The following is a 23,774-nucleotide window of genomic DNA, read 5'->3' as shown; positions in this document are numbered from 1 at the left end:
GTTTTAAAGAAAAACTAGTCTAATAGCCATTCATGGGCCGCATGATGGGGAGACGAGTCCTCTTTAAGGCCAGGTCCAAGCTCACTTCATATGAAGCCAGTCCACAAAACGTTTCACAGTCCACAAAACGTTTCACCCTCGACGAATTCAGAGGCGTAGCTACGTTGAACTTGCAAGAAAATGATTTTTTTTATATGTTTAATATTTTAATTTTTTTGGCCACGTATCAGCGCCCCACCACTTTTATTTCTCGGTTTTCTCCCGACTCCCCCTGTCCCCCAAATCCCAATATTTCGAAACGAAGCGCAGAGAATAGAAAAGGGGCCAAAAAAAAGCTAGGGCTTCGAGCCTTCGAGTCTCCGACGACCGCCCCCACTCTCCGAGACTCCGACGACCGCAAATCCCCTCTCCGAGACTCCGTCGGCGACCGCAAATCCCCTCTCCGAGAAGGCTTCGACAGTTCGACGATCGCAAATCCCCTCTCCGAAGACTCCGTCGACGACCGCGGACCGCCCCCACTCTCCGAGACTCCGACAGTCCGACGACCGCCCCCAGTCGCCTCCCAGAGCAAGCCCTCAACCAGTCGACGCCGATCCCAAGCTCTCCGACGAGTGACGACGACCGCCCTGAGTCCACGACCAAGTCCTCGCCGGAATCGACCTCCTCCTCGCCTCCCGGACTCAACATTGAGAAGTACGTTCTTGCAAGCCATTTGTGCGGGCCCTGCGGGGGACTATGGGGTAAAATTTTGGTAAGCCAAGTATTATACCACTCTCTTTTATAAAAGTCGGTTAATTCAATCTAAGCTCAAGCTATATATTAAAAAAAAATATTTTTGCAGGATCATGTGAATGATATTGACATTGTTTATTTGTTTATAATAGAGTATGCAAGGCAGAGGTTTCAACAATACTGGTTGAAGAAGTTTGATGCCCTGGATTGCACAACGTTTTAGGCTCGACCTCGACTGGTACGCCCTCCTCCAGCTCCCTCACCCTCATGTTAGTTCTATGACACTTCCTGTTAGTTCTGTGGTGTTTCCTGTTAGTTCTGTCTTCTTTTTAGTTAGTTCTGTATCTGTTAATTCTGTTGTTAATTCTATTTATGCCTGTTAGTTCTTTTAATATCCTAATAACAATCTATTAATTTTTCAAGCTAAAATGCCTGTTTCGACTGCAAGCACGGAACGAGCATTTTCAGCAATGAAACTCATAAAAACATCATTGCGCAACAAGATGGGTGATGAAATGCTTGCTAATAACATGATACTTTATATTGAAAAAGAAATTACTTCCAGCCTCGACACAGAAGAAATAGTAGAGGAGTTTGATTCACGACATACTCGTAGAGCTCGACTTAGATAGATACTTTTGTTTAATTTTTGTATCTCATATTTTGAATGTGTATGATACAACTTTGTCTTTTTTATCAATATCTAATCAAAGCACTCTTAGTTTGTTTAATTTTTTTTGCTTTGGAGAATTTTCGCCCAGGGCAAACAAAATTCCTGGCTACGCCACTGTCGACGATCTTCTCTTTCCCAAAACCACCTCACCCCTCACGATGCCGATCTTCTTCCTCCTCGCTACAATATCCACGTCCCTTGCCCTAATCTTTGCCTCTCTCTCGACGTCGGTGATCATATCGAGGAGGCGGAGGAGGAGGAGATCCGTCGGATTCTTCCATCCGTACACCAACGACGGCGGCGGAGGGGAGAGGGTCCTTTGGTGCGCGGTTAGGGCAGTTCAAGAGGAGGATCCCGATCTCGAGGTCTCGGTTTTCACCGGAGACGATGCCACGCCAGAGAGCTTGTCTTCTCGAGCCCTCGATCGATTTGGCGTCCAGCTTCTTCGCCCTCCTATGGTAATTCGATCTTCGCGTGTTTTTTTTAAACGTTTTTTTTTGCAGATTCAGATCTCACGAGTTCTAGTTTGTTCAGTCTTACAGGAAAGCTAGAATTTTAGGTAGAAATCTATGAAGTAATTTGTAATTTTCATATAATTCCAAATCCAATTTTCATTTGAATATTCTTTACCTATATATTGTAAAAAAGGCATACTTTTGACATATGTATTTTCAGGGTAAATTACAATAAACCCCAGGAGCTTTCAGTGTTTCGTAAACCCCTGTGAACTTTCAAAATCACGCTAAATCCCCAATAACTTTTGCTGAAAACTCCCATGAACTTTTTGGTAAATTACACTAAACCTCCATAAACTTTCAAGATGCCTGTTAAGTCGTTTTTTGGTTCTAATTTATGGGGGTTATCTCCAAAACTCAGAAAGTTCACAGGGGTTTTTTGCAACTCCAAAAAGTTCATGGTGGTTTAGTGTGATTTTGAAAGTTCATGGGGTTTTGCTACGAAACACTGAAAATTCATGGGGTTTAGTGTAGTTACCCTTAATCAACAAAATTTCAGATATTTTCGTTCTGTTTTCTAAATTGCTCTTATTTATCATCAAGTGGAATGATCTCTACTCAGTTTTTTACTGCCCCAGTAACAAAATTTAGGGGTTTTTGTCTTTAGACCCAAAGGCTTACCATGATTTATGTTTAAACTCAATTACTTTTCTTTGTACTAGATTGAATGCACGTGCATTGGTAGTTAAATATCATTTTTGGGGTCTATTTTCTTATATAACTCGGTTGTGAAATATTTCTTTTATTTCCATGTGAAGAAGTAAAATAATTTATTGTCTATACATCTATATAATTAATCAAAAGTGTTAAAATTACCATGACCAAAGTCAAAATTACATGATCAATTCGCATAAGCATGAAGGTCAAAATCCTTTTATGAAAAAATATAACTTTTATGCAAATAATTTTATTCTTACTGCAATCCCATGTTGTCATCTTATCATTTGCACAAATTTACATTATAATATTCTAATTTTTATACCCTACATTTAATAATCTAATAATTCTTCTTTAATGTGATGTCCCAGGAGGCTAATAGACTCTTAAGGAAAGATCACATACCAATAACCATGGATCTTAAATATGAGAAATTTTCCAAGATAATACATTTATATTTTATCTATTTATGTTCTGAATTGTCAAAATTAGAAAGCTATGAAATCACTGATTGATATATTTCTTGCTAGCATGTATCCTTTTCTTAGTAGAGTGACTTTTTGTTTTTTGAGGAATAAAAATGTTTTATAGCTAACTTTGACTATTTCACATAATTGGAGATATTCTCATGTCTTTAAATTATTAATATTATAATTAATGAGGATCATATTCCTCTTTATTTAAGTGTACTTCTCCATCCCATTTGATTACTCTTACAATTCAGAATTTTTTTAGCTTAACTGTCTTAGTTAGACCTTCTATCAGGACTCATCTCTATTTCTTAGTACCTAGTGGTTAGTGTTATTCTGATGGGATGTGGTTACTCTAATTCAAGTCTGTCAAAATAATTGTAAGTGGTCAAGGCTCTAGATTTTTGAAATGATATAATATTCAACATCTCATAATTAAAATATCATAAAAACTTAAACAATACCTTTGAGTAATTTTACTCAAACAATACCATAAAAACTTAAACAATATATTCAACATCTCATAATTAAAATATCATAAAAACTTAAACAATACCTTTGAGTAATTTTACTCACATAATTATTTTAATTAACATCCTATTGAACATGTTAAAGGCTCGCAATTGGTGAAGACTCTTAAATTTTTTGAAATTGGTGAAGACTCTTAAATATTTTGAAATGATACATATTGAACATCACATAATCAAAACATTAGAAAAACTTAAATGTGTGACTAAAACTAGTTTATACCTCTTTTCACGTGTCTACAAGGATAAATTGGAAAGACAAAATGTTTAAAACGGAATGCATTAAATTAGAATTTAGTTGTAAATTAAGAGTCCTTATTTGAGTAATTTTACACACAATAATTTTTAATTAACATACTTATTGAACATTTAAAAAGCCTAAAAATCCATGTTTTCACTTTTTAAACTGCCCATTTCCATTCATTAAAAAAATAAAAATAAAACCCCTTTTCCTCTGAGTTGGTTGCTTATAGTAAAATGTTAACCTTTCCTATTGATATAGTAAATTATTAAACAAACGATATATCTCATGTTAATGCTGATAACAATGCAAACAAAGTATAATATGTTAAAAGTTAAATATCAGAAAACTCCCTTCAACTTTGGATAATAATGAGATAACCCCGCATAACTTTAAAAATATTAGAAAATCCATTTAAGTTTAGGGGCAATCAGAAAACCCCTTTAACCTTGAGATTTTATCAGGAAACCTTGCTAAAGTGATATACTAGGGGGATTTTTTTGATAAAATCTCAAAGTTGATGGCGTTTTCTGATAAAATCTAAAATTTTTAAAAGGGTATTTGATAATCACCACTTAAGGGGATTTTTTGATATTATATTCAAAAATTATGGATTAATTTTAGAAAACCCCCTCTACTATTTCAATATGAGAAAGCCCCTTCAAGTTTAAGCATATTGTAGATAACCCTTCTTTACTATAAAAATTTGAGATAATAACCCTTCGAAATTTCCTCACTTAACCCCCCAAAATATAGGATGTGTAAGAAAACCCCCATCAACTATTTTACTCTGAAAAAATCCTACATGTTTGGGCTTATTATAGATAATCCACCTCAAGTTTGAAAATTTAAGAAATCTCTATGAACGCTTCTCAGTTTATGCCCCTGAAAGCTGACATTGTTACCCTAATAACTCAATAAGTTTTATATTTTCTCACTTAATCCCTAATATTTTTTTGTCAAAAGTCTGCAAACATGAGATGTTTATAACTTTGAGATTTTTTTTTCGGGTGTTTGTTAGTATTGAAATTTTCAAGAGGTTGATTGTAATTTTAGATTTTAAGGGGATTTGTTTCTAATTTTAGTTTTTTTGAGCTTTTTTTGTATTTTTATTTTTTTGGGTTTTTTCTTGTAATTTTCTTAAGGTTTCTTTGTAATTTTCTAAATTAAAGGGTATGTTTATAATTTTTAAGATTTTAGGGGGCTATCTGCAATTTAAAATTTTTCAGAATACGATATGTTGTATTTAATTTTTATTATATTTTTTTTGTAATTTTTATATTTTTCATATGTTTAAAATTTTGATTTTTTAGGGGGTTGTTTGTTTTTTTATATTTTAAGGGAGTTATTTATACTTTTTAGATTTTGAATAAATTATTTGTAATTTATAAAATTTATGTGGGCCATTTCTAATTTTAGAATGCTAAGAGTATTTTTTCATATTTTAGATTTTTCGAAGTCTTTTTTTGTAATTTCATGAAACCCTCAAAATTAACATATGGGTAAATTTCACCCAACCCCCAATAAGTTTACTAGTTGGAGCTAAATCTCAAATATCTTTAAAACTCTCATAAAACTCCTAATAACTTTCCAATAAGTTTACTAGTTGGAGCTAAATCTCAAATATCTTTAAAACTCTCATAAAACTCCTAATAACTTTTGGCTGAAAACCCACAAAGTTAACATCACTCAAATATCTTTAAAACTCTCATAAAACTCCTAATAACTTTTGGCTGAAAACCCACAAAGTTAACATCAGTAGTTCACTTGTAGTCAAATGATCAAAATACACCCAAATAACCCAATAAGTTTTACAATTTTTTTTCAATTAACCCCAAAAATTTTTGGCAAAAAAATGGATGTTTATAAATTTCAGATTTTTTATAGGTTTGTTTATAATTATTAGAATTTTCAAGAGGTTGATTATAATTTCTTGATTTTAATGGGGTTTGTTTCTAATTTCTAATTTTTCTAGGGATTTTTTATAACTTTTTATACTTTTTTGGGTTTTTTGTAATTTCTTCAGAGCTTCTTTGTAGTTTTCTAATTTAAAGGGTCTGTTTGTAATTTTTAAGATTTTTAGGGGGCTGTTTGCAATTTAAAAGTTTTAAGTTGCTATTTGTCATATTTTACTTTTTATGGGATTTTTTTGTAATTTTCATAATTTTCATGTATTTTTGAATTTTTTAGGAGTTGTTTGTAATTTAAAAATTTAAAGGGGTTTGTCTTTATTTTTTTGGATTTTTAAGAGGTTCTATGTAATTTATGAATTTTTTGTGGGTCATTCATAAGTTTAGAGTTTTAAGAGTAATTTTTTCAATTTTAAGATTTTCAAGGGTTTTTTTGTAGTTTTAGATTTTTATGGGGCTATATGTTTTCTTCAAAGGTTTATCCTGATTTGTTAGTGGGTTTTCTGTAATATTTAGAAATTTAATTGGGATTTTTTGTTGCTTTTAAAATTTTCTCTGTGTTATTTGTAATTTTAGATTTTTAGGTAGTTATTTGTAATTTTTCATATTTGTAGGGTTATCTATAAGTTTATGGGTTAACTTGCAAATAAGAATGATTTGAGGGGTATACACTACCTTGAGGGTTAATTTTAGCATATGTAAAATTTTGAGGTAACACCATTTTGTAGGTTAAGTGCAAAACATCAAAATGTTTTGAGCGTCTTCTGAAATTATCAAATTTACTGAGGATTTAGTGAGAATTGTAGATGTTTTGGGAGTTTAATGCTCAATTGAAAGTTATGAGAGGTTTATTGAAATATACTTTTTAAAATATTTAAGTTTTGGGAGTTTAATGCTCAATTGAAAGTTATGAGAGGTTTATTGAAATATACTTTTTAAAATATTTAAGGAGGGTCACATGACAATTTTTAAGAAAGTTATGAGAGGTTTATTGAAATATACTTTTTAAAATATTTAAGGAGGGTCACATGACAATTTTTAAATTTTTTTAATTGTGGATAATTACAGTTTATTTAGAACTAACAAAAAATGGTTATTGGAATTTTTTACTTTTTCATGGATGGAATTCTCTAATTGTGGATATGAACAATTTTAATTTAATGAGAATTCGTGGGAAGATAGGGTTTGGTTGGACACGTGTCATATTCTAATAGGATAGAGAATTAGTCTTTTCATATTAAATTTTGGTTAAAGATTTTACCTTTAAATTATTTGAATATATATTATTAATTAGGATAAGGTTAGAATATAAAATTCAAAAGGGTTAAGGGTAATATTGACCGAAAGTTTTTTTTTCAAATTTATTGTTAATTAGGATAAGATTGGAATATAAAATCCAAAATGGTTAAAGGTAATATAGAGAATGAAAAGTTTTTCTCGAACTTGTATTTTTATTAGGAGTATGATCGTTAGACCCAATCAACTATGCATATTTATCTTTAAACCCAAAAAATTCTCAAATTTGCTTCAAACTTATATGGCCTCCCTAAAAATTTTCATTAAATCCAATTTTACCCCTCTCTTTTTCTCATTTAATTCTCTCTCACATCCTCTCTCTTATTTCAATATTCAACTTTTATAAACCCATTAAATACGCATCAACTCTCTTAGTTCCTAAGGTTTAAATACTAAATTTTAGTCAGGGTTCATCTCTTTTTTGGTATTTTAAGGTTTAAATTCTTTCAATTCCTCAACTCCTATTTTTTAGCATAAATTTATGTAAGCTTTTGGTACAATTATAGCATTAATTTTTCTTTTTTTTATAACAATTATTCACATATTATTCACAATGTTTTCAAAGGCGCACGCCTCACCGCGCCTCATGCGCCTTACGATGCGGGGCGGTGGCGAAACGCCTCACTTCTGATGTAACAACGCTTTTTGTGCCTCGCGTACATCCTTACTTTGTGTAGGGTGCATGTAATACATATCCTCATATAGTTTTGTTTGTTAACATTTCAATCAAGTCTTTATACTTGATATTCCATATCCCAAAGAGCAAAATAAATCCATTAGGCCTTTTTAGTAGCCTTCAATTGAGGATCATTACTAATCATTTGCTTGATTATTAGTCTTGATGTAACATTTGATTTGAAAATTTATGAATTTTGCTACTATGTTGGGTGTTAGCATTAGAAATTAAAACATTATATTTTAATTTTGTAGTAAGATATTATTTATCATGATATTTTTCATGTGAATTCTAAAAACATGTTCTTTCGCGCTTGATTATATATTTTAAAAATTTATGTGGGCGGTGTGCGCCTTGCATCACTCGGGCGCGCGCATCGCGTTGCGCCTTGCGCATGTGCGCGTAAAGATGCTTTGCGCCCCGCATTGCGCGTCGCACATTGATAACACCGATTATTCATGATTCCTCATGATTGTTATTACAATTAATAAGAATTAATAATACTAAAAAATTCAAAAATTTTAATTTTAATTTCATAATTTTGATTTTAATTTCATATGAGACAGAGATTTGAGGAGATGTGGGTGTATTTTGTGGTTTTTACCTCCTAAAAATACAAATATAATATACCTTTATGTGTGAATTATGCTATTTGTGTTTAAATACAAAAAGAGAAAGTTGATTGGGTATAGATACAAATAAATTCAACTTGGGTTTAAACATAAATCGGGGTAAAACCTTGGGTGTAAAACAAAAAACCCAAAAATTTATCTCCCTTACGGTCAGCAATAGCGAAAAAGTCAAACTATTTATCCCCCTAGATGATCAGCAATTGTGAAAAGGTAAACTAGTTCATAATCTTATGAGCATCAACCTTGAAATAAAAAAAGCTTAAAGGTTTGACGTCTTTTTAAGTTAGTTCAGTTCTGATTCATAATTTGTATCAAATGCAGTTTATATGGTGTGTTTGTTTCCATGAGATTCTTAGAAATCCAAAGAAAAAGTGAGTCTCGTATCAAGTATTCTTTCCGAACGAAAATTCATAACTAAAACTTTGTCTTCGTTTCCCCCCCCCCCCCCAAAAAAAAAAAAAAAGAGAAAAAAGAAAAAAAAAAGTTAACTTGGGAAAAGTCACCATTTCTGGGTTAGAAATATTTTCTTTTCTCACGAATGTAGCGGATAAAGTGAAAAGTGATGCCCACATTCAACTTTTCACTCGAACAAAGTAAAAAAACAAGTATTTTCCCCTGGAAAACCCGAAAAAAGATGAAAATAAGTATCTATGTAACTATATTCAAAATAAACCATCTTGATAATGAGTTAGGTATGGATAACAGCGTTGAAGCTAAAATTACAGGAATAATAGGTATTTTGAAGGGAGACAGATCAGGAACGATTGACTTGTGTCACGTTCCTGCTACGAGTGATAGTTGTGTTTTACTAGAATAGTATAGAATATGCTGTCTACTTTGTAAATTAAATAGGAATATCTTAAGCTCAATTAGTTGCTTCTTAGAGGGTATTGCACCTCTTAAATTCTCGAGGGGAGGGAGAGAGAGAGAGGATGCATGTTTGATAAGTGCAATATTGTGTTTATGCGAGTGGGCTTATTGCAATTATGCCATGAATTTACAGGTTGTTCGGCTGTCCAAAAGGAAGTGGATTGAGGAGAAGGCCTATCCACACTTCACTATGATTGGACAAAGTATGGGTTCTGTTTACCTTTCATGGGAGGCTCTACGAAAATTTACACCTCAATTTTATTTTGACACCAGTGGCTATGCATTTACATATCCACTTGCCAGGATATTCGGATGCAAAGTAATTTGCTACACTCACTATCCTACAATCAGCTCTGATATGGTATCTCGCGTTCGACAGCGTAGTTCAATGTATAATAACGAGGCTCTGATTGCTAAAAGGTACGCTTCTGCAGTGATCCGAATTAATGATCAAATAGATTACTATTTATAGCTTATATATTATATAATGGGAATTGGTTGAGTGAGTATATTTCTTTATTAAACAGTCATTCATAACCTCCTCAATACGTGCTGCCGCTTGATAGAACTGGCAGGAATGTGCTTCCTATTGAGCATAAAGTTCTTGAAAAGTATCGACAACAAGGTTTCTCAAGTATCTGCAGGAATGTGCTTCCTATTGAGCATAAAGTTCTTGAAAAGTATCGACAACAAGGTTTCTCAAGTATCTGTAACTTTCTTCTACAGTTCTACATAATAAAAGCATCCTGTGTATTGATTCCTGTTTTCATCCTTTTCTGAACTGTTACTTGTGGCAAGTAAACATTACACGTTACAAGAATATCTATGTAGGCTAATCCAGTTTTATTTCTATGATGTTCAGTTGCTTCCTTCGCTTTATGAATTATACATTTTTGGTTTTGAGCGCAAAAGAACTGACAAATATGTTGTTCTGGAACAAAATCTAGCTTGTCGAGTTGCGGATTGAGATTTAGTATCGCTGTATCTAATACTTTTTCGGTGTCTTCATCTTTGTAGTGTTTAATCAGCATAACATCGTAAAGTTTAGAGTCCAAAGTTCAATTTTTTGTTCATCTAATTTCCATATTTTTAAGGATGATTTATGGGGTGTGAGCTGGCCCATTTGTAGCATATCAGGCTATACTTTGGCTTTAACGTACATACTGGAAGATGGATGAGGTTTGTTGACAACAGTTAACAACACAGGAAACATAAATCATTCATTGATCAAAATGTGAGTAGTTACTAGTCAGTGATGCCCTTAGAATGTTAAAAGATAAAAGAAGAAATTGATTTAGTCATTAGATATTAAAATGGTATTTGCATGATTACGAATCCTCCATGGAAGCTTAGGCGGAGGAGGGGATGACTGTAACAGATTGTTCCTATGATATGAACTAAAATGGCCTTTCCATCCTACCAAGAGTTGGAGGGTTCGTTAGTATTGAACAAGACATGTCCATCAATGTTTCATAGTCAGAAATCTATAAATATAAACCTTTCTTCACCTCATAATATACTGTATTCAATGAAGTACATTTTGCTCCTCCATAAATAATTTTTCTCTTTGTGGTTCTGTCATATATGAATAGAGTTATTATTGAACATGTGAATATATCATTGAATTTATACATATCTAGGAAGGTACACATATCTATCAATGGCCTCGTGCCTTGATTTAGAGGAAATCACATTAAACCCGAAGAACTTTCAACAATTTGCAGTAAAACCCAATAGCTTTCAAAATCGCACTAAAGCCCCCAATAACTTTTGGAATTGCAGAAAACCCACCTATAAGTTTCTGCGTTTTGCAGATAACCTCCATAATTATAACCCAAAAAAAGACATAAATGGCATTTTGAAAGTTATTGGGGTTTAGTGTAATTTACCCAAAGATATTGAGGGTTTTTGCAAAAGTTATTTGGGGTTTAGTACGATTTTGAAAGTTATTGGCAGTTCACTTCAAAGTGCTGAAAGTTCTTGGGTTTAGTATAATGTAACCCTTGATTTAGTTAGATTTCTTCATCCAGCACTGTACGTGTCAGAGCATGAAGCCATGACTATGTCTACAATTAATTGGATTGGATAAGTCCCTTCAAGCCCTATCCTTTCCCTCAATGACCAACTCCAACCCTCTCCCAAATTCTTGACAACATTACAGAGGGTCCTCCTTACAGTTGATGAATATGAAAAGTGATGGTTAATTGGATATAAATGATATTGACTTTATTCTTTTCCTCCCAATTTTCTTTTATGTCATTACCCCAAAAAAAAAGCTTTTAAATGCTTCAACAAAGTTCAATGGAAAGACTTTTTTGTCTGAACTCACCTTTGTATTCGTAGGGTATGTATGTTCTTGGACAAATTTTTGTGCATTGTGGGAAAAATGCTTTTTTACTTTTGCAGATGCTAACTTATTGCAATTCTTTTATTGACACAGTATTTGGCTATCCCGATGCAAGGTAATTTATTACACATTCTTTAGTTGGTTGTATGGTTTCGTGGGGTCGTATGCACATCTTGCAATGGTGAATTCTTCATGGACAAAATCCCATATTGAGAACTTATGGAAGATTCCTGATCGTACTAGGAGAGTTTACCCTCCATGTGATACATCATCTCTACAGGTATATTTGATTTCATTCCATATTTTTGACTTGTCTTCTTGAAATTCCAATCTAGTAGCTTTTCATGATAGAAATATTAGCTATAAATTTTATCACGTAGTTCCATTCTATTAAGACATTTAGCTCTATCTGTGTCATATATGTGGAGGATTTATAAATCACTTTCCTTGTATATGAAGTGTTTACTCTGTCCATAATCTTCTAGTTTCATGTCATAATAAAGAAAAAGTGCATGTGAAATCGATTCCTTTTAAATATTTTGAGCGCAATAAAAATAGAATTGACACGTACAGAAGTTTATATATCTGCGAGAAATATAACCTGGTTATATGAATGTATTTACTTTATATCGTAAGGTATTGGCGAAGATTCTGTCGTGTATACGTCTCTCTGCTGAAATATTCAAGGTAGCGACTCTCACAGATGCAGTTAGATAAAAAGACTAGAATGTGGGCAGCAGGTGGCAGACAGCAGAAGGATTAGAAGGGGAATGAGGACAAGGTTCAATGGGTAGTTTGGGCTAATCAAAACTAAAAATATAAGATTTTGGGGAAAATGTCCATTATGACTAGTTAGGGTTGTAAAAGGTTAGATTTGACTTCTAAAAGGCTTATAAAATCTTGTGCTGTAATGATTTCTCCCGAGCATGTGAAATTTGAGTATGGCTCCTTATTCAGCGCTTATAAAATCTTGTGCTGTAATGATTTCTCCCGAGCATGTGAAATTTGAGTATGGCTCCTTATTCAGGTTGATACAGTGGGTTTCAGCCTTTAGGAGTTGTGGGTGTAAAATTATTTTAAATTGGCTCCTTATTCAGGTTGATACAGTGGGTTTCAGCCTTTAGGAGTTGTGGGTGTAAAATTATTTTAAATTTTGATGGAGAGAGAAACTGAGGGATTTAGCCCTTAAAGATTGACCTTCAATAGGATTCCACTTCCATATATTTATCTAGATTGGAATTCACAGTATTTTGAATATCGGAGCAGTGGCATGTCTAGGTTGTTCAATTATTGCCATAGGAAGTGGTAACAAAATGATCTGAAAGTTTTCATCATCAACTACTATATATAAATGTAGCAGTTTATGAGTGGCTATTCTTTAATGGGATTGATAGCTCTGAAACAAAGTACACCAGAGAGGAAAGCCCTCATATTTTTAAGAAGAGTGCTCTGTTCACTCCCGAATGAAAAGAGCCAAAGAGGTTATAAAAATAATACAAACCTTCTTTGACTTCCAGCATTTTTGTTGGAATATTTATTTTAAATCCTTCCTATATATAAATCACCTGAAGACTTATAAACAATTCTAGGGACGCAGCGACTTTTTTAAAGCTGGTCATAACTAGAATATGAGGAGTTTCTATTACGGATGAGGGGAGAATGAAACAAGAATAGTGATTACTATTTGCGTCAGCAATTCTTTTAGCAATTTATTTCAATTTCTGCCTTCACAAGTAATAGATCACACATGCTATTTAGTTGGTTAGAAGTAAGAAAGAAGAACACTAGTTTACTGATAACAAGCCTGCTTCACCAATATCTGATTACAACAGCAATTATGACAAACTGCAGTAAGTGGTATATGAAAAAAGTATGAAGTCAAATGAAGGTTAAGCTACATAACCTGTAATTATTTGATTAACTGATTTTTATGACATTAGATGTGAAATAAAAGTACCAGGTTGCAACCATGAAGGTGTTGACTAGTTTTCAATGTCCAACCTAACCAAGGAATTGAACTGGGGATTCTATAGGTAAACATCTAATTAGAGATTGAGTTAGGGGTTTTAATATCTATGAGATATTGTTTTGTGTTTAAATGGTGCAACATGCTTAGTTGTTATGGATGCATTCTTTTTATAGGAATGCTTATGTACTTTGTGATTATGAATTTCGTCTCAATTATGAATTACATGCTTATGTGTTCCATGGTTTGGAATTTTATAGGTACTAGGGATTCATTTGATCTCATCTAGATATGAATTGCAATCGCATATTTTAAACGGGTTGGGGGGGTGGGGGTGGGGTGAATAGGGTGATTATGAATTTCATCTCGATTATGAATGACATGCTCATGTATTCCATGGTTATGCATTTTATAGATCCTAGGGATTCATTTGATCTCATCTAAATTATGAAGTGCAATATTATTTTATATATGCTTAATATAGTCGTCTCCTCATACCCTACATTTTACATATTTGTCATGTCTTGTACCCATACCTGTAACCGCACCTAAGATAGGATTACACAGTTTGGTTTCATGAGAGTGAAAGTAAAAGAAGCACACTTTTCAAGTATAAGCAAGCATGCCTTCGTTGTTGTTTCACTCAACCAATCAAACAATTTAGTTTGATTAGATGTATCTATCTTGAATTATCTTTCTAGTTTCTTCGACTAACCTAGCCTAACAATGATGCTAAAATATCTAGAATAGCAAATTTTCCTAAACAATGCGTGATTGTGTATTCATAATTGTGTATTCTGTTTCTCCCTCATTGTTGTAGCAATTAGATCCGATGTGTGTCAACTTCTACATTTAAAAGACCATGCTTATATGACTAGGCTTCACCAATGACCTTTCATCTTCCATCTACGTTATATTGAGCATCATGCCTTGTTTTGTTGTGTTTCAATATGAATATGTATTCATCAAATAGACCAACATGACTGTAGAAGTTTGTTACTTTTAGACTTGAGATGTGATTTAGTTGAAAGCTTGGAGGAAAGAATATTTACAAGGAAGGACAAGGACACACCATTTAGCCAAATAGGTTTCATGACAGACATATAGTCTTCAATGTTTAGTTGTCCTGAAATGTCTTCTAGTACAGGAATCCTCCAAACTATAATAACAAGACGTGGATATGTTTTATACTTTCTAGATGTCAGTACAACCATGTAAATACCCATGTATGCAATTTTTTTTTACTAAAATTACCAGATCAGAGTTTAACAAAACAATCTTACTCTTTTACCTGATACAATCTAGTCAACGATTTAAAAAGCGCTAGGAGGTTCTAGGCACTGGACGTAGCGGCTAGGTAGGCGCCTAAGTGGCACATAGGTTTTTTAGCACTGATAGAGGAAGGGTTTTTCTCAAAGATCAAAAATCCTATCCTCACCGTTTTATGTGAGATGAACTTAGATTGAGTTCTGATATAATCCATTTTAACCAAACCTGTCCTCTACATCCGTTGTTTTTCTTAAGGGGGCTATAAGCCCCATTTTAACGCGATGAGTCCATGTAAGTGGCCCATGTTTGCTTAGGCGCTCTCAACAATCAAGTGAACGGCCCAGTTACCTCTTAGGCTTAGGCTGGCACCTAGACCGTTTTGTTAAAACATTAATATCTCCAACGAAATCTGCAGATGTTACAGCAGAGTCATGATGTTTTTAAAGTTATTATTTTCAGTGTTATCGCTTTAAACTTTAAACTATCATTGTGAGCGTTCAAGAAGTGCCTGATAGACTAAAGAACCTAAAACTTGAAATGTCCTGGTAATACTTCAAAAACTGTTTTCAGTCTAGTCTTTCAGGTATCTAAGCCTAACTTTTCCTGTATGTCTTGGCATTTTGCCAATTTTTGGATCAGGTTGACAACACTACTGGTGAGTTTTACATCTAAAGTGTTTTAATCTTGAGTAATACAAATTAACATCTTTTCAAGAAATACATACATTTTACTCTTGTTGAATGACTTGAATCTGACTTTGTCATAATATGTCATTTCATCTCCTTAATTAAGATTTCTACTACCTTCTGAATTCCTTTGTTATAGGAACCTTCTGAATTTATATTTCTTTGACATTTAATGGGATATTTTTAGTTACTCACTGTTTCCAGTAATTTCTTTGAAAGTTGGTTATACTAACCAAGACCAGCTTCTACAAAGCTTTCTGTCTTATAAAGCTTGTGAATATGTATTTGGGTTTGCACATTATGAGTTTCATTTTCATAAAATCATCTGCTATGGAGATATCACTAACAAATTACTTTTATGTGTTCAATCAGGAGCTCCCATTGACAAGGCCAGCCGAGGTTCCTATATTTATATCTGTTGCCCAATTTCGGCCAGAAAAGGTTTGTTGCTTACAAGCAAGTAGTTACTGAGCGAATTGTTTCTTTAAAAATCATAGAGTGGAGTTTATCAGTCTAACTCATTGCTAACTTTTCCATCAGGCTCACACGCTTCAACTTGAGGCATTTTCACTTGCTGTCCAGAGACTTGACTCTGACTTGCCTAAACCTAAGCTCCAGTTTGTTGGTAGTTGTAGAAATAAGGAAGATCTCGAGAGGTTGCAAAACTTAAAAGATAAATCTAGGGAATTAAATATGGATGAGCATGTGGAATTCCACAAGGATGTAACGTACAGGTCAGCATGCATCACCATTGTTTTTGTCAATATTGAAATGCATTACTACTGTTATATTCAAATTTCACATCTCTGTCTTTAATAGTGTGAGCGAGTCATATGGCAAAGCAGATAGTCTTGGAAGATCTGTTACCCGAACCGTATATTCCTATGTTTTATTCAATGAAATGTTAATAAGTTCCCATTCTTCAGTTTCTTGAAGTAAATTCTTATGGAATAATGGCTTTGGTATATCAACTGTCTGTTTAATATGCCTAATAATTTCTTTAATAGAAGAAGAGCATGTGCATGTGCAATTTGGATGTACATTGGGTTGAATCATTGGAAGCTTAGCTCGAGGGAAGCATTGTTGAATTTGGCTTTAGCCTTTAAGGAATCTTCCAGTCTGTTTGTTAGTAGCACGTCTTCCTCAACCTAGGAATGAGTGAATCATCTATGAAGTAAAGGATCGGCACCAATGCCAATCAGTTGGGAAAATATGAAGTGAAGGATCGGCGCCAATGCCAATCAGTTGAGAAAATATCTATCTTGCTAGACTAGATTCTATATCCTTTAGCTGATAGCATCTTAAAGTGCAATTAAGCCTCCTGAACTATTGTTAAAGCCTTCATGGATAATAATTGGAGTGAATGAGGGAGGGGCTTATGCATGATGGTGACTTGAATCTTGAACACTAAATAAATGGTTAATTGGATTGGTATATATTATAATATTATATCCTAAATGAGTAATTTTGCTAAAAAAGACACATTCGTGCGATAAGGGTGCATTTTCAATATTACAGTCAGATGACAGGTTTCTAACTGTTGCCTGATTTTTGAAAAAAAAATTAAAATTAGTGATTTCTAAGGCATGTGTCTGGTTTGATGAAAAGTCACAAGTTACCTTGAAATTGTGATTTTGAAGATAATCTTTGGTTTGAGTAAAAATTTCAAATTTCATGATCGTCTCTTCGCATAATATGGTAATCTTCTTCTTGGGAAAATATGAATGATACTAAGAAAAATATAAAAAATCACTCAAGCTTGATCTTTTCTTTCTTTTTCTGTTTTTGTTTTTCTCTTCCTTTCACTGGGCATTTATACAAATACTGTGCTTATATTCTTGAAATAAATTGTTTATGGCAAGTTTACTCTTCACAGGGACTTGATACGACTTCTCGGAGGTGCTATTGCAGGCCTTCATTCCATGATTGATGAGCATTTTGGCATAAGTGTTGTAGAGTACATGGCAGCTGGTGCCATCCCAATCGGTGAGTGTGTGAGATTATATATGTTTCAAAAATAATTTAACTAAGAATTATTCTCGCACAACAGAAATATATCCACGTTTCTTAACGATTTTCGTTTCTGCTTCAGCCCATAATTCAGCTGGCCCCAGAATGGATATAGTTCTAGGTGAAGATGGATGCCAAACAGGATTTCTCGCTTCTAATAAAGAAGAATATGCTGATGCTATCCTAAAGGTTTTAAAGATGACAGAGGCAGAGAGGCTCACACTTGCTGCAGCTGCAAGAAAGCGAGCTCAGAGATTTTCGGAGCAGAAATTCTATGAGGATTTTAGAGCAGCAATTCACCCGCTCATCGCTAATCCAACAGCTTTTAGGTGAAGAAGAGAAAAGTGTACTTCCAAAGGGTTTTCCCCTCTGCAACAAGGCATGCTATGGTGCATGGCAGTTACCCTTTAAAATCTTATGATCGAAAGGGTTGTGATGCTAGTCAAGAGATGTGCAGTGGTGGAGATAAAACGATGCATGATAAAGCGACATGAATTCTAATTTACGGGGTCCTTATTTTTGTGAGCGCACAGTGCTGATCTTTCCCTCTTTATTTTATACCTGCTAGAGTGGAAAATTGTTGAATTCCGTATAAAGGGTATATACGGTTTTTTAACTCGTGCTGATGGTGAGGGGAAAGAAAACTGATATGTAGATACTTTTTACACAAAGAGAGAGAGATGTTACCCTCTGTTCGGGTCATTGAGTTCGTCAAAAAATATATAGCATGATAGTATGATAGTATGTACAGATAAGCGAAGGAGGAGCATGTAAGTCGAAACTATGATTTTGAATGGTTGCATATAATTTCAAGTCTCGTGCTCGTCCTTCGTTTACGTTTACATACTGTCATAATGTATATTTCAATAAAACCTATGCCTGTTCCTGAAGCTACGCAGCCACAACGTTAAACCCTAATTAGAAGCCTTAAACCCTAAAAATTAAGGTCCTAAATAGTCGGGGTTGCCAACCCCGACTGTTTAGGAAGGTGATTAAGCTGTTAATTACAAAATCGGGTCGGTTTTGATAAATAAAAAAAAAAACGGGTCGGTTTTAAGAAATTTTTTTTGGAGTGGGTCTGTTTTGAAAAATTCTTCTTCTTGATTCTACGTAGCATTTCTCATGGATGAAATAATTGCTCATCTTTTGGTACTTCAAAACTTCACCTCAATGCTCAGCTGCGTTTTGCAGTTCCTCGTAGTAAAAGTACTTATTTACTTTTATACCTCAAGAGTGATAACTCTTGCTATTTGTTAAATTCGCGCTACCGTCACATGATTTATGGTGTACAAACTTTTAGTAGTCACTTCATTTTAGTAACTTCATGTTTGTGTATTCACGTTATTCTTACCCGTGTAATTTTAGTTTTGTCCGCCACCTCACCCCCACCTCTCCTCGACAAAACCAAGTCTTTAAGTTTTTAATAGGATTAATTATAGTCTAGTGTTCTGAGGTAGCTTATATGCATGACTAGCTCTAAAGTTAGTGATTGCAGTAACACTAATAATTCCGAGAGTTGCTTGTCGTCTAGGCTTTGGGTCACCCTTCAGTTACAATTTATAATTTAATGGTTACTCATGTAAATACGTATGCTCTAGGTTTACCCGTGGAATTACATCATAGTGTAGGAAATGGGATTGTAATTGATCCTTTTTAATTTATGAGTACAGATTATATGAAACGTAAAACCAAAAAAAAAAAAAAAAAAAAAACAAACTTTATATGAAACGTAAAACCAAAAAAAAAAAAAAAAAGAAAACTAACTTGCAATACTGGATTAGGCCAGACGTCAAACTTTTAGAGAATTAAGCCCACATGTGCCCAAACCAAATTAACCACGTGCGGGAAAAAAGGCAGCAAGAAAAGGAAAAATAATTTCAAGTCCCCGCGCCCGCCAAAAATTTGGCTCCGATCTCTTTACTCCCGCTCTGTCTAAAGATCCCCAAATCCCATTCTTAAAAAAAAAAAGGGGGGGGAAAAGATCTCAATCACCTCCTCTCAAAAATCCCACCTTTCCCCCCTTTTTCCATTCAATCCGAGATCGAATGGACATCTCCAGCATCGCATCCAAGCTCGGACTTGGCTCCAACAAACCCTTAATTCGCAAGGCTGAGGAGCTCCGTCGATTATCCGACGTCCACTTTGATTCCTCAATCATCGGCGTTGTAAGTCAAAATCTCTATCTTTTTTATAGTTCCCACGCTTCTTTCATTAATTTTACATTTTTTTGATATTTCTTGTTTTGGAATGTTAGGGGGAGGTCTGCAAGGCCATCATCTGTCTTGAAATCGCAGCTACAAGGTAATTATATAAATGTTGGTTATGTTAGATACTTCTTTTATGATTAATTTATGATTTTTTTTGTGTTGGGTTTTTCTAGAATGCAGGTAATTTTAGATCGGCAGAGCGCGATTCGGATGAGTGGGATGTCGGAAAAGGCTTATGTGAGATCGTTCAACGCGATGCAGAATGGAATTGGGGTCAAGTGGGTCACTCTTTTTCGTTATTTCTGTGATGATTTTGTTGTTTCGAGACGAAATTGTTAAGATTTTGATTTGGGTTTTCTTTGTAAAAGGGCGAGCTTGGATGTTAGGGAGCTAGCGATTCAGTTTGGTTGCGTTAGGCTCGTCTCTTTTGTGCAGAAGGGATTTTCGCTGTAAGATCTCTCATTATAAACTTCTATGATTATCTTATTTATCGATCTTTATCTAGTTTTGTTCTGACTTCTTTCTTTAATCTTGTTAGAGTTGATTCCTGTTATATAACAACGGATTAATTGGTTTTACTGATAATTTACTCGTGGGGCTATAATTTTGGATTAATTGATCTCCCAGAATGAGAACGTATAAAAATAAACCTTCATGTTTTTTATAAAGAATCTACATTGTCTTTTTTACTTTCTTGTGTTAGTTTTGCTAGAGGATAGCTTGTTCTTGTTACTTTGTGGCAATGAAACTGTTTGATAAAATTCCTTGTTAGTCATTTGTGCTTTAGTTGTGCCTACTCAGCTACTCTTAAGAACAAGTTGGAGGCCTATCAAGAATTGCCAACCTAATCTCTTGTACATATTTCAGTGGTAGATAATGTCAGAAGTGTTCATTTAGTCGTACCTTTTGGCTGGGGGTAGTTTAGTTTTGCTCTATAGATTTGTTTATCCCTTTGGTCTTTCTCAGTTCAAGTTACCTTACGTATTACCACGGCAGAATTGTGTTGTTTATCTAGGTGAATATATTGTTATTTCCTCGATTTAACTTGTGATGGCTTTTTCCTTCCCTCAGATACAAGGATCGATTTCTAGCTGCCTTGCCAGCTTCTCGTAGGGCAAACACTGATTTCAATCGACCTGTATTCACTGCAGTTGCATTCTATTTGTGTGCTAAGAGACATAAGGTAACTATGGAGTTTTTTCATTTTCTCTCTTTTTTCCCCCAATGTGAATACCTTGCTTTTTACTAATGCATTTATTCCCATTTCTCAGCTTAAAGTAGACAAGCTAAAGTTGATTGAGCTCTGTGGCACTTCTGAGTCTGAATTTGCCACTGTAAGAATATTCAACATAGGCTTTACATCTGATATGGCTTGCTTTCTTGGTTTTCTAATCTTTTTGTAAGTCTATAACATTTATATTCTGATTTTCTTGCTACAGGTCTCCACTTCTATGAATGATTTGTGCTTTGATGTTTTTGGGATTTCAAAAGAAAAGAAGGATTCAAGGGCTGTTAAAGGTCACAGAGGTACATTTTTCTTTCAGAAAGAATCATTCATCTCATCATCTTCGTTGGTTGCCTTCCATTTGAGAATATTCGGTTTATATACTTCTTGGTATCTCTTTCTTCTGTAACACTAGGTAACTATTTCGATATGTAACTTGTGATTTCAGAGCTGTTGGATGCGTTGCCTGGCAAAAGGAGACGTGAGGATGAAGAGAATGATGTGTCTGAAGATTCCATAGACGACGAAGATGGACTTGAGGTAATTATTAGTGTCTCTCCAATTTATGAAATTTGAAAGACTTAGATGTGAAAATATGAATATCATAACATATATGGTATAAATATTGATACATCATTTCATGTAAAATACTCTTTTCATGCAATTGAAAGCTTCATGTGTCCAAAAATGATAAAGTCTCTCCAGCCTTGAATTTTCTAAACTGTTCAGTGGACTCAAACCAATGATCCCTATGCTAAATCCAAGTATTTTATGTGTAATTCTAGAAAGGCTTCTGATATCTAAGTTTGCTATTCAATCTGATCCCTTTTGCGCTGTGACAAGATACCATCAAATTCTAATAGACTAAATCTTTCTTATGTTGTGCAAGGGCTAACTAGAGACTTTGGAGTAAAATAGAACATACCATACGGTTATCGAATCAGTAATGCTTTAAAATCGCATAAAGACAGACTGCAGGAATTTTTTCAGCAATTCATTGTCTAAGCTCCTAATCATGTCACATGAAGATGTCTTACTATACAGATAAGATTCAGTAAAAAAAAGTATATAAAAATAAAATTTTCTGATCTAAATATATCGGTCTACTTGCAGCTTCCTAGCTACAAGAGGAAAAAGCAAATGGAGAAAAAGGCTTATGAGGAGTGGAAGTCCACTGTCACTTCCTCTAATAAGCAAAGTAAGACAGGTAGATCTCCACCCTCCTTTCTGTTTTTCTCACCAATTAAGCACCTTCTCATTTTCGAATTTTGAAACCAATTAAAACTTAACAAGCTTTAATTTTTTCTTATATAGCTCCTGCCAAGAGAAGCAAGCAAGTTAAGCCGAACTTTGACAAGAAAAACCCCTCAACAATATCAACGCAAGCGTGAAAAGACTTATTGGGGATGAATGCATGAAGCTTTCAATTTAATTGCACGGGCTGGAGATTCTTTTATCATTTTTGGTCATTGAAAAGATCTCTAATTATATGTTGAAGAGAACCTCCTTCGGTTTGTCGAATATGATACTTTGAAGACACTGTTCTTTTCAAGGGCTTGCGGTGAACTATTTTCAAAAGTGAAGCCTGTTAAACCTGTTTGAAGGGAAACTACTTGATTTCTATGCGCAGAATTTTCTGTTCTTGTGGATGAAGAGTTTAGCATTTTTGAGGAACTGTTTCCTAGTGATATGATAATGAAAAAAGGTGTAATTAACAATTCAAAGCTAGTATTTATTTTGTAGACTTGCTTGTTTATTACATATTATAGTTTCATTTTCTGAAGTATAAAGATCAATTTAAAAAAACAACAACAGTTGAGTCTGATAGTGTAAACTTTTGCTTAAATAAGAGGACCTAATTACCTACAGTTTGCGTATTTACAAGAGTAGCTTTGAATCGATTGTATCTGCTAAGTAACATTGAGATTCTAAGAGGGAAGAAAATAAACAGACTGAAGGGTCATCCATATAGTCACAAGTAGTAATTTCAGAATTATTCATATAGAATGCGTACATGCTTAGGCTGTAGTCACCAATGTAATTTCAACATATTGGGTACGCAAATCTAATTAATCCCAAATAAAAGCTGTCTATATGCAGCTTAGAGCATCTCCAACCGGGCGTCAAAAACTCATTTTGACGCTGCTTGCGGCCTCCAACCGGGTGCCTAAGTGGGCGCTATCTTAGTACGCTGCTATAGTGTTGCGCTCTCCAACCGGGCACCTAAGTGGGCGTTATCTTAGTGTGTTGCTATAGTGCTGCGCCAGGAATGGTGCAACGCTGTAGGAATGATGCTATTGAGTTGGGTTTTTTATTTTTTTGCTTTTGTTTTTTATATTTGTATTAATAATATATATTATTTTATATTAACTATTATGACATAAAAAGCAGGACATAAAAAATTAACACCAATTAGTTGAATTTATGAAAATGATATTTTAATTTGATTTAGCATTTAATGTTTATATTTTTATTTTATTTATAAAATATATTATAATAATTAATTATATGTAATGTATTATATAATTATATAATTTGTTAAATATCTTAAATAGATAAAAATGTTGAAAGATAAGAATAATAAAAGAAATATTCTTTTTGGTGTAAAATTTGGTGTAATGGGTTGGAGATAAAATAATAATTTGATGTAAAAACTACACAAACTTGATGTAAAAACTACATCATTTTAGATTTCTGGGTTGGAGATGCTATTAGCTCTAGTGTTACTAATAATAAAAGACTTCTTTTGAAAATTCAGAGGACAACGTCATAAATTGATCCCTGCTCTTCAAATGCAACCAACGGACGAGATTTGCCAAGAACCATCAAATCTTTCAATCCAACGGCCAGGATGAAACTGGCGGC

At 34.0% G+C, this 23,774-nt stretch overlaps 2 protein-coding genes across 7 annotated transcripts; both read left to right on the top strand.

Annotated features, from left to right (window-relative positions):
- LOC109850855 (GDP-Man:Man(3)GlcNAc(2)-PP-Dol alpha-1,2-mannosyltransferase-like) lies at positions 246-18,290 on the top strand. Of its 5 annotated transcripts, none has more exons than XM_020420927.1 (9): positions 246-751; positions 885-970; positions 1,494-1,863; positions 9,333-9,619; positions 11,640-11,826; positions 15,840-15,908; positions 16,008-16,201; positions 17,344-17,453; positions 17,560-18,290. In XM_020420927.1, the coding sequence occupies exons 2-9, from the start codon at positions 930-932 to the stop codon at positions 17,808-17,810; spliced, it is 1,509 nt and encodes a 502-aa protein (XP_020276516.1). In that variant the 5' UTR covers positions 246-751; positions 885-929; the 3' UTR covers positions 17,811-18,290. The 5 variants fall into 5 exon arrangements, with proteins under 5 accessions (XP_020276516.1, XP_020276517.1, XP_020276520.1 ...); XM_020420928.1 differs by having other exon boundaries at positions 885-1,001; XM_020420931.1 differs by having other exon boundaries at positions 885-1,001; positions 1,481-1,863.
- LOC109850716 (origin of replication complex subunit 6-like) lies at positions 19,425-22,653 on the top strand. Of its 2 annotated transcripts, none has more exons than XM_020420779.1 (10): positions 19,425-19,642; positions 19,732-19,778; positions 19,858-19,962; positions 20,053-20,133; positions 20,756-20,867; positions 20,956-21,018; positions 21,124-21,211; positions 21,358-21,449; positions 22,023-22,107; positions 22,224-22,653. In XM_020420779.1, the coding sequence occupies exons 1-10, from the start codon at positions 19,523-19,525 to the stop codon at positions 22,298-22,300; spliced, it is 870 nt and encodes a 289-aa protein (XP_020276368.1). In that variant the 5' UTR covers positions 19,425-19,522; the 3' UTR covers positions 22,301-22,653. The 2 variants fall into 2 exon arrangements, with proteins under 2 accessions (XP_020276368.1, XP_020276367.1); XM_020420778.1 differs by having other exon boundaries at positions 19,426-19,642; positions 22,023-22,116.

This window comes from Asparagus officinalis, chromosome 7 (assembly GCF_001876935.1).
Source record: "Asparagus officinalis chromosome 7, Aspof.V1, whole genome shotgun sequence".
Classification (NCBI taxonomy): Eukaryota; Viridiplantae; Streptophyta; class Magnoliopsida; order Asparagales; family Asparagaceae; genus Asparagus; species Asparagus officinalis.
Note: the sequence above shows the minus strand (reverse complement) of the source record. Positions and strands in the feature narration are given on the sequence as shown.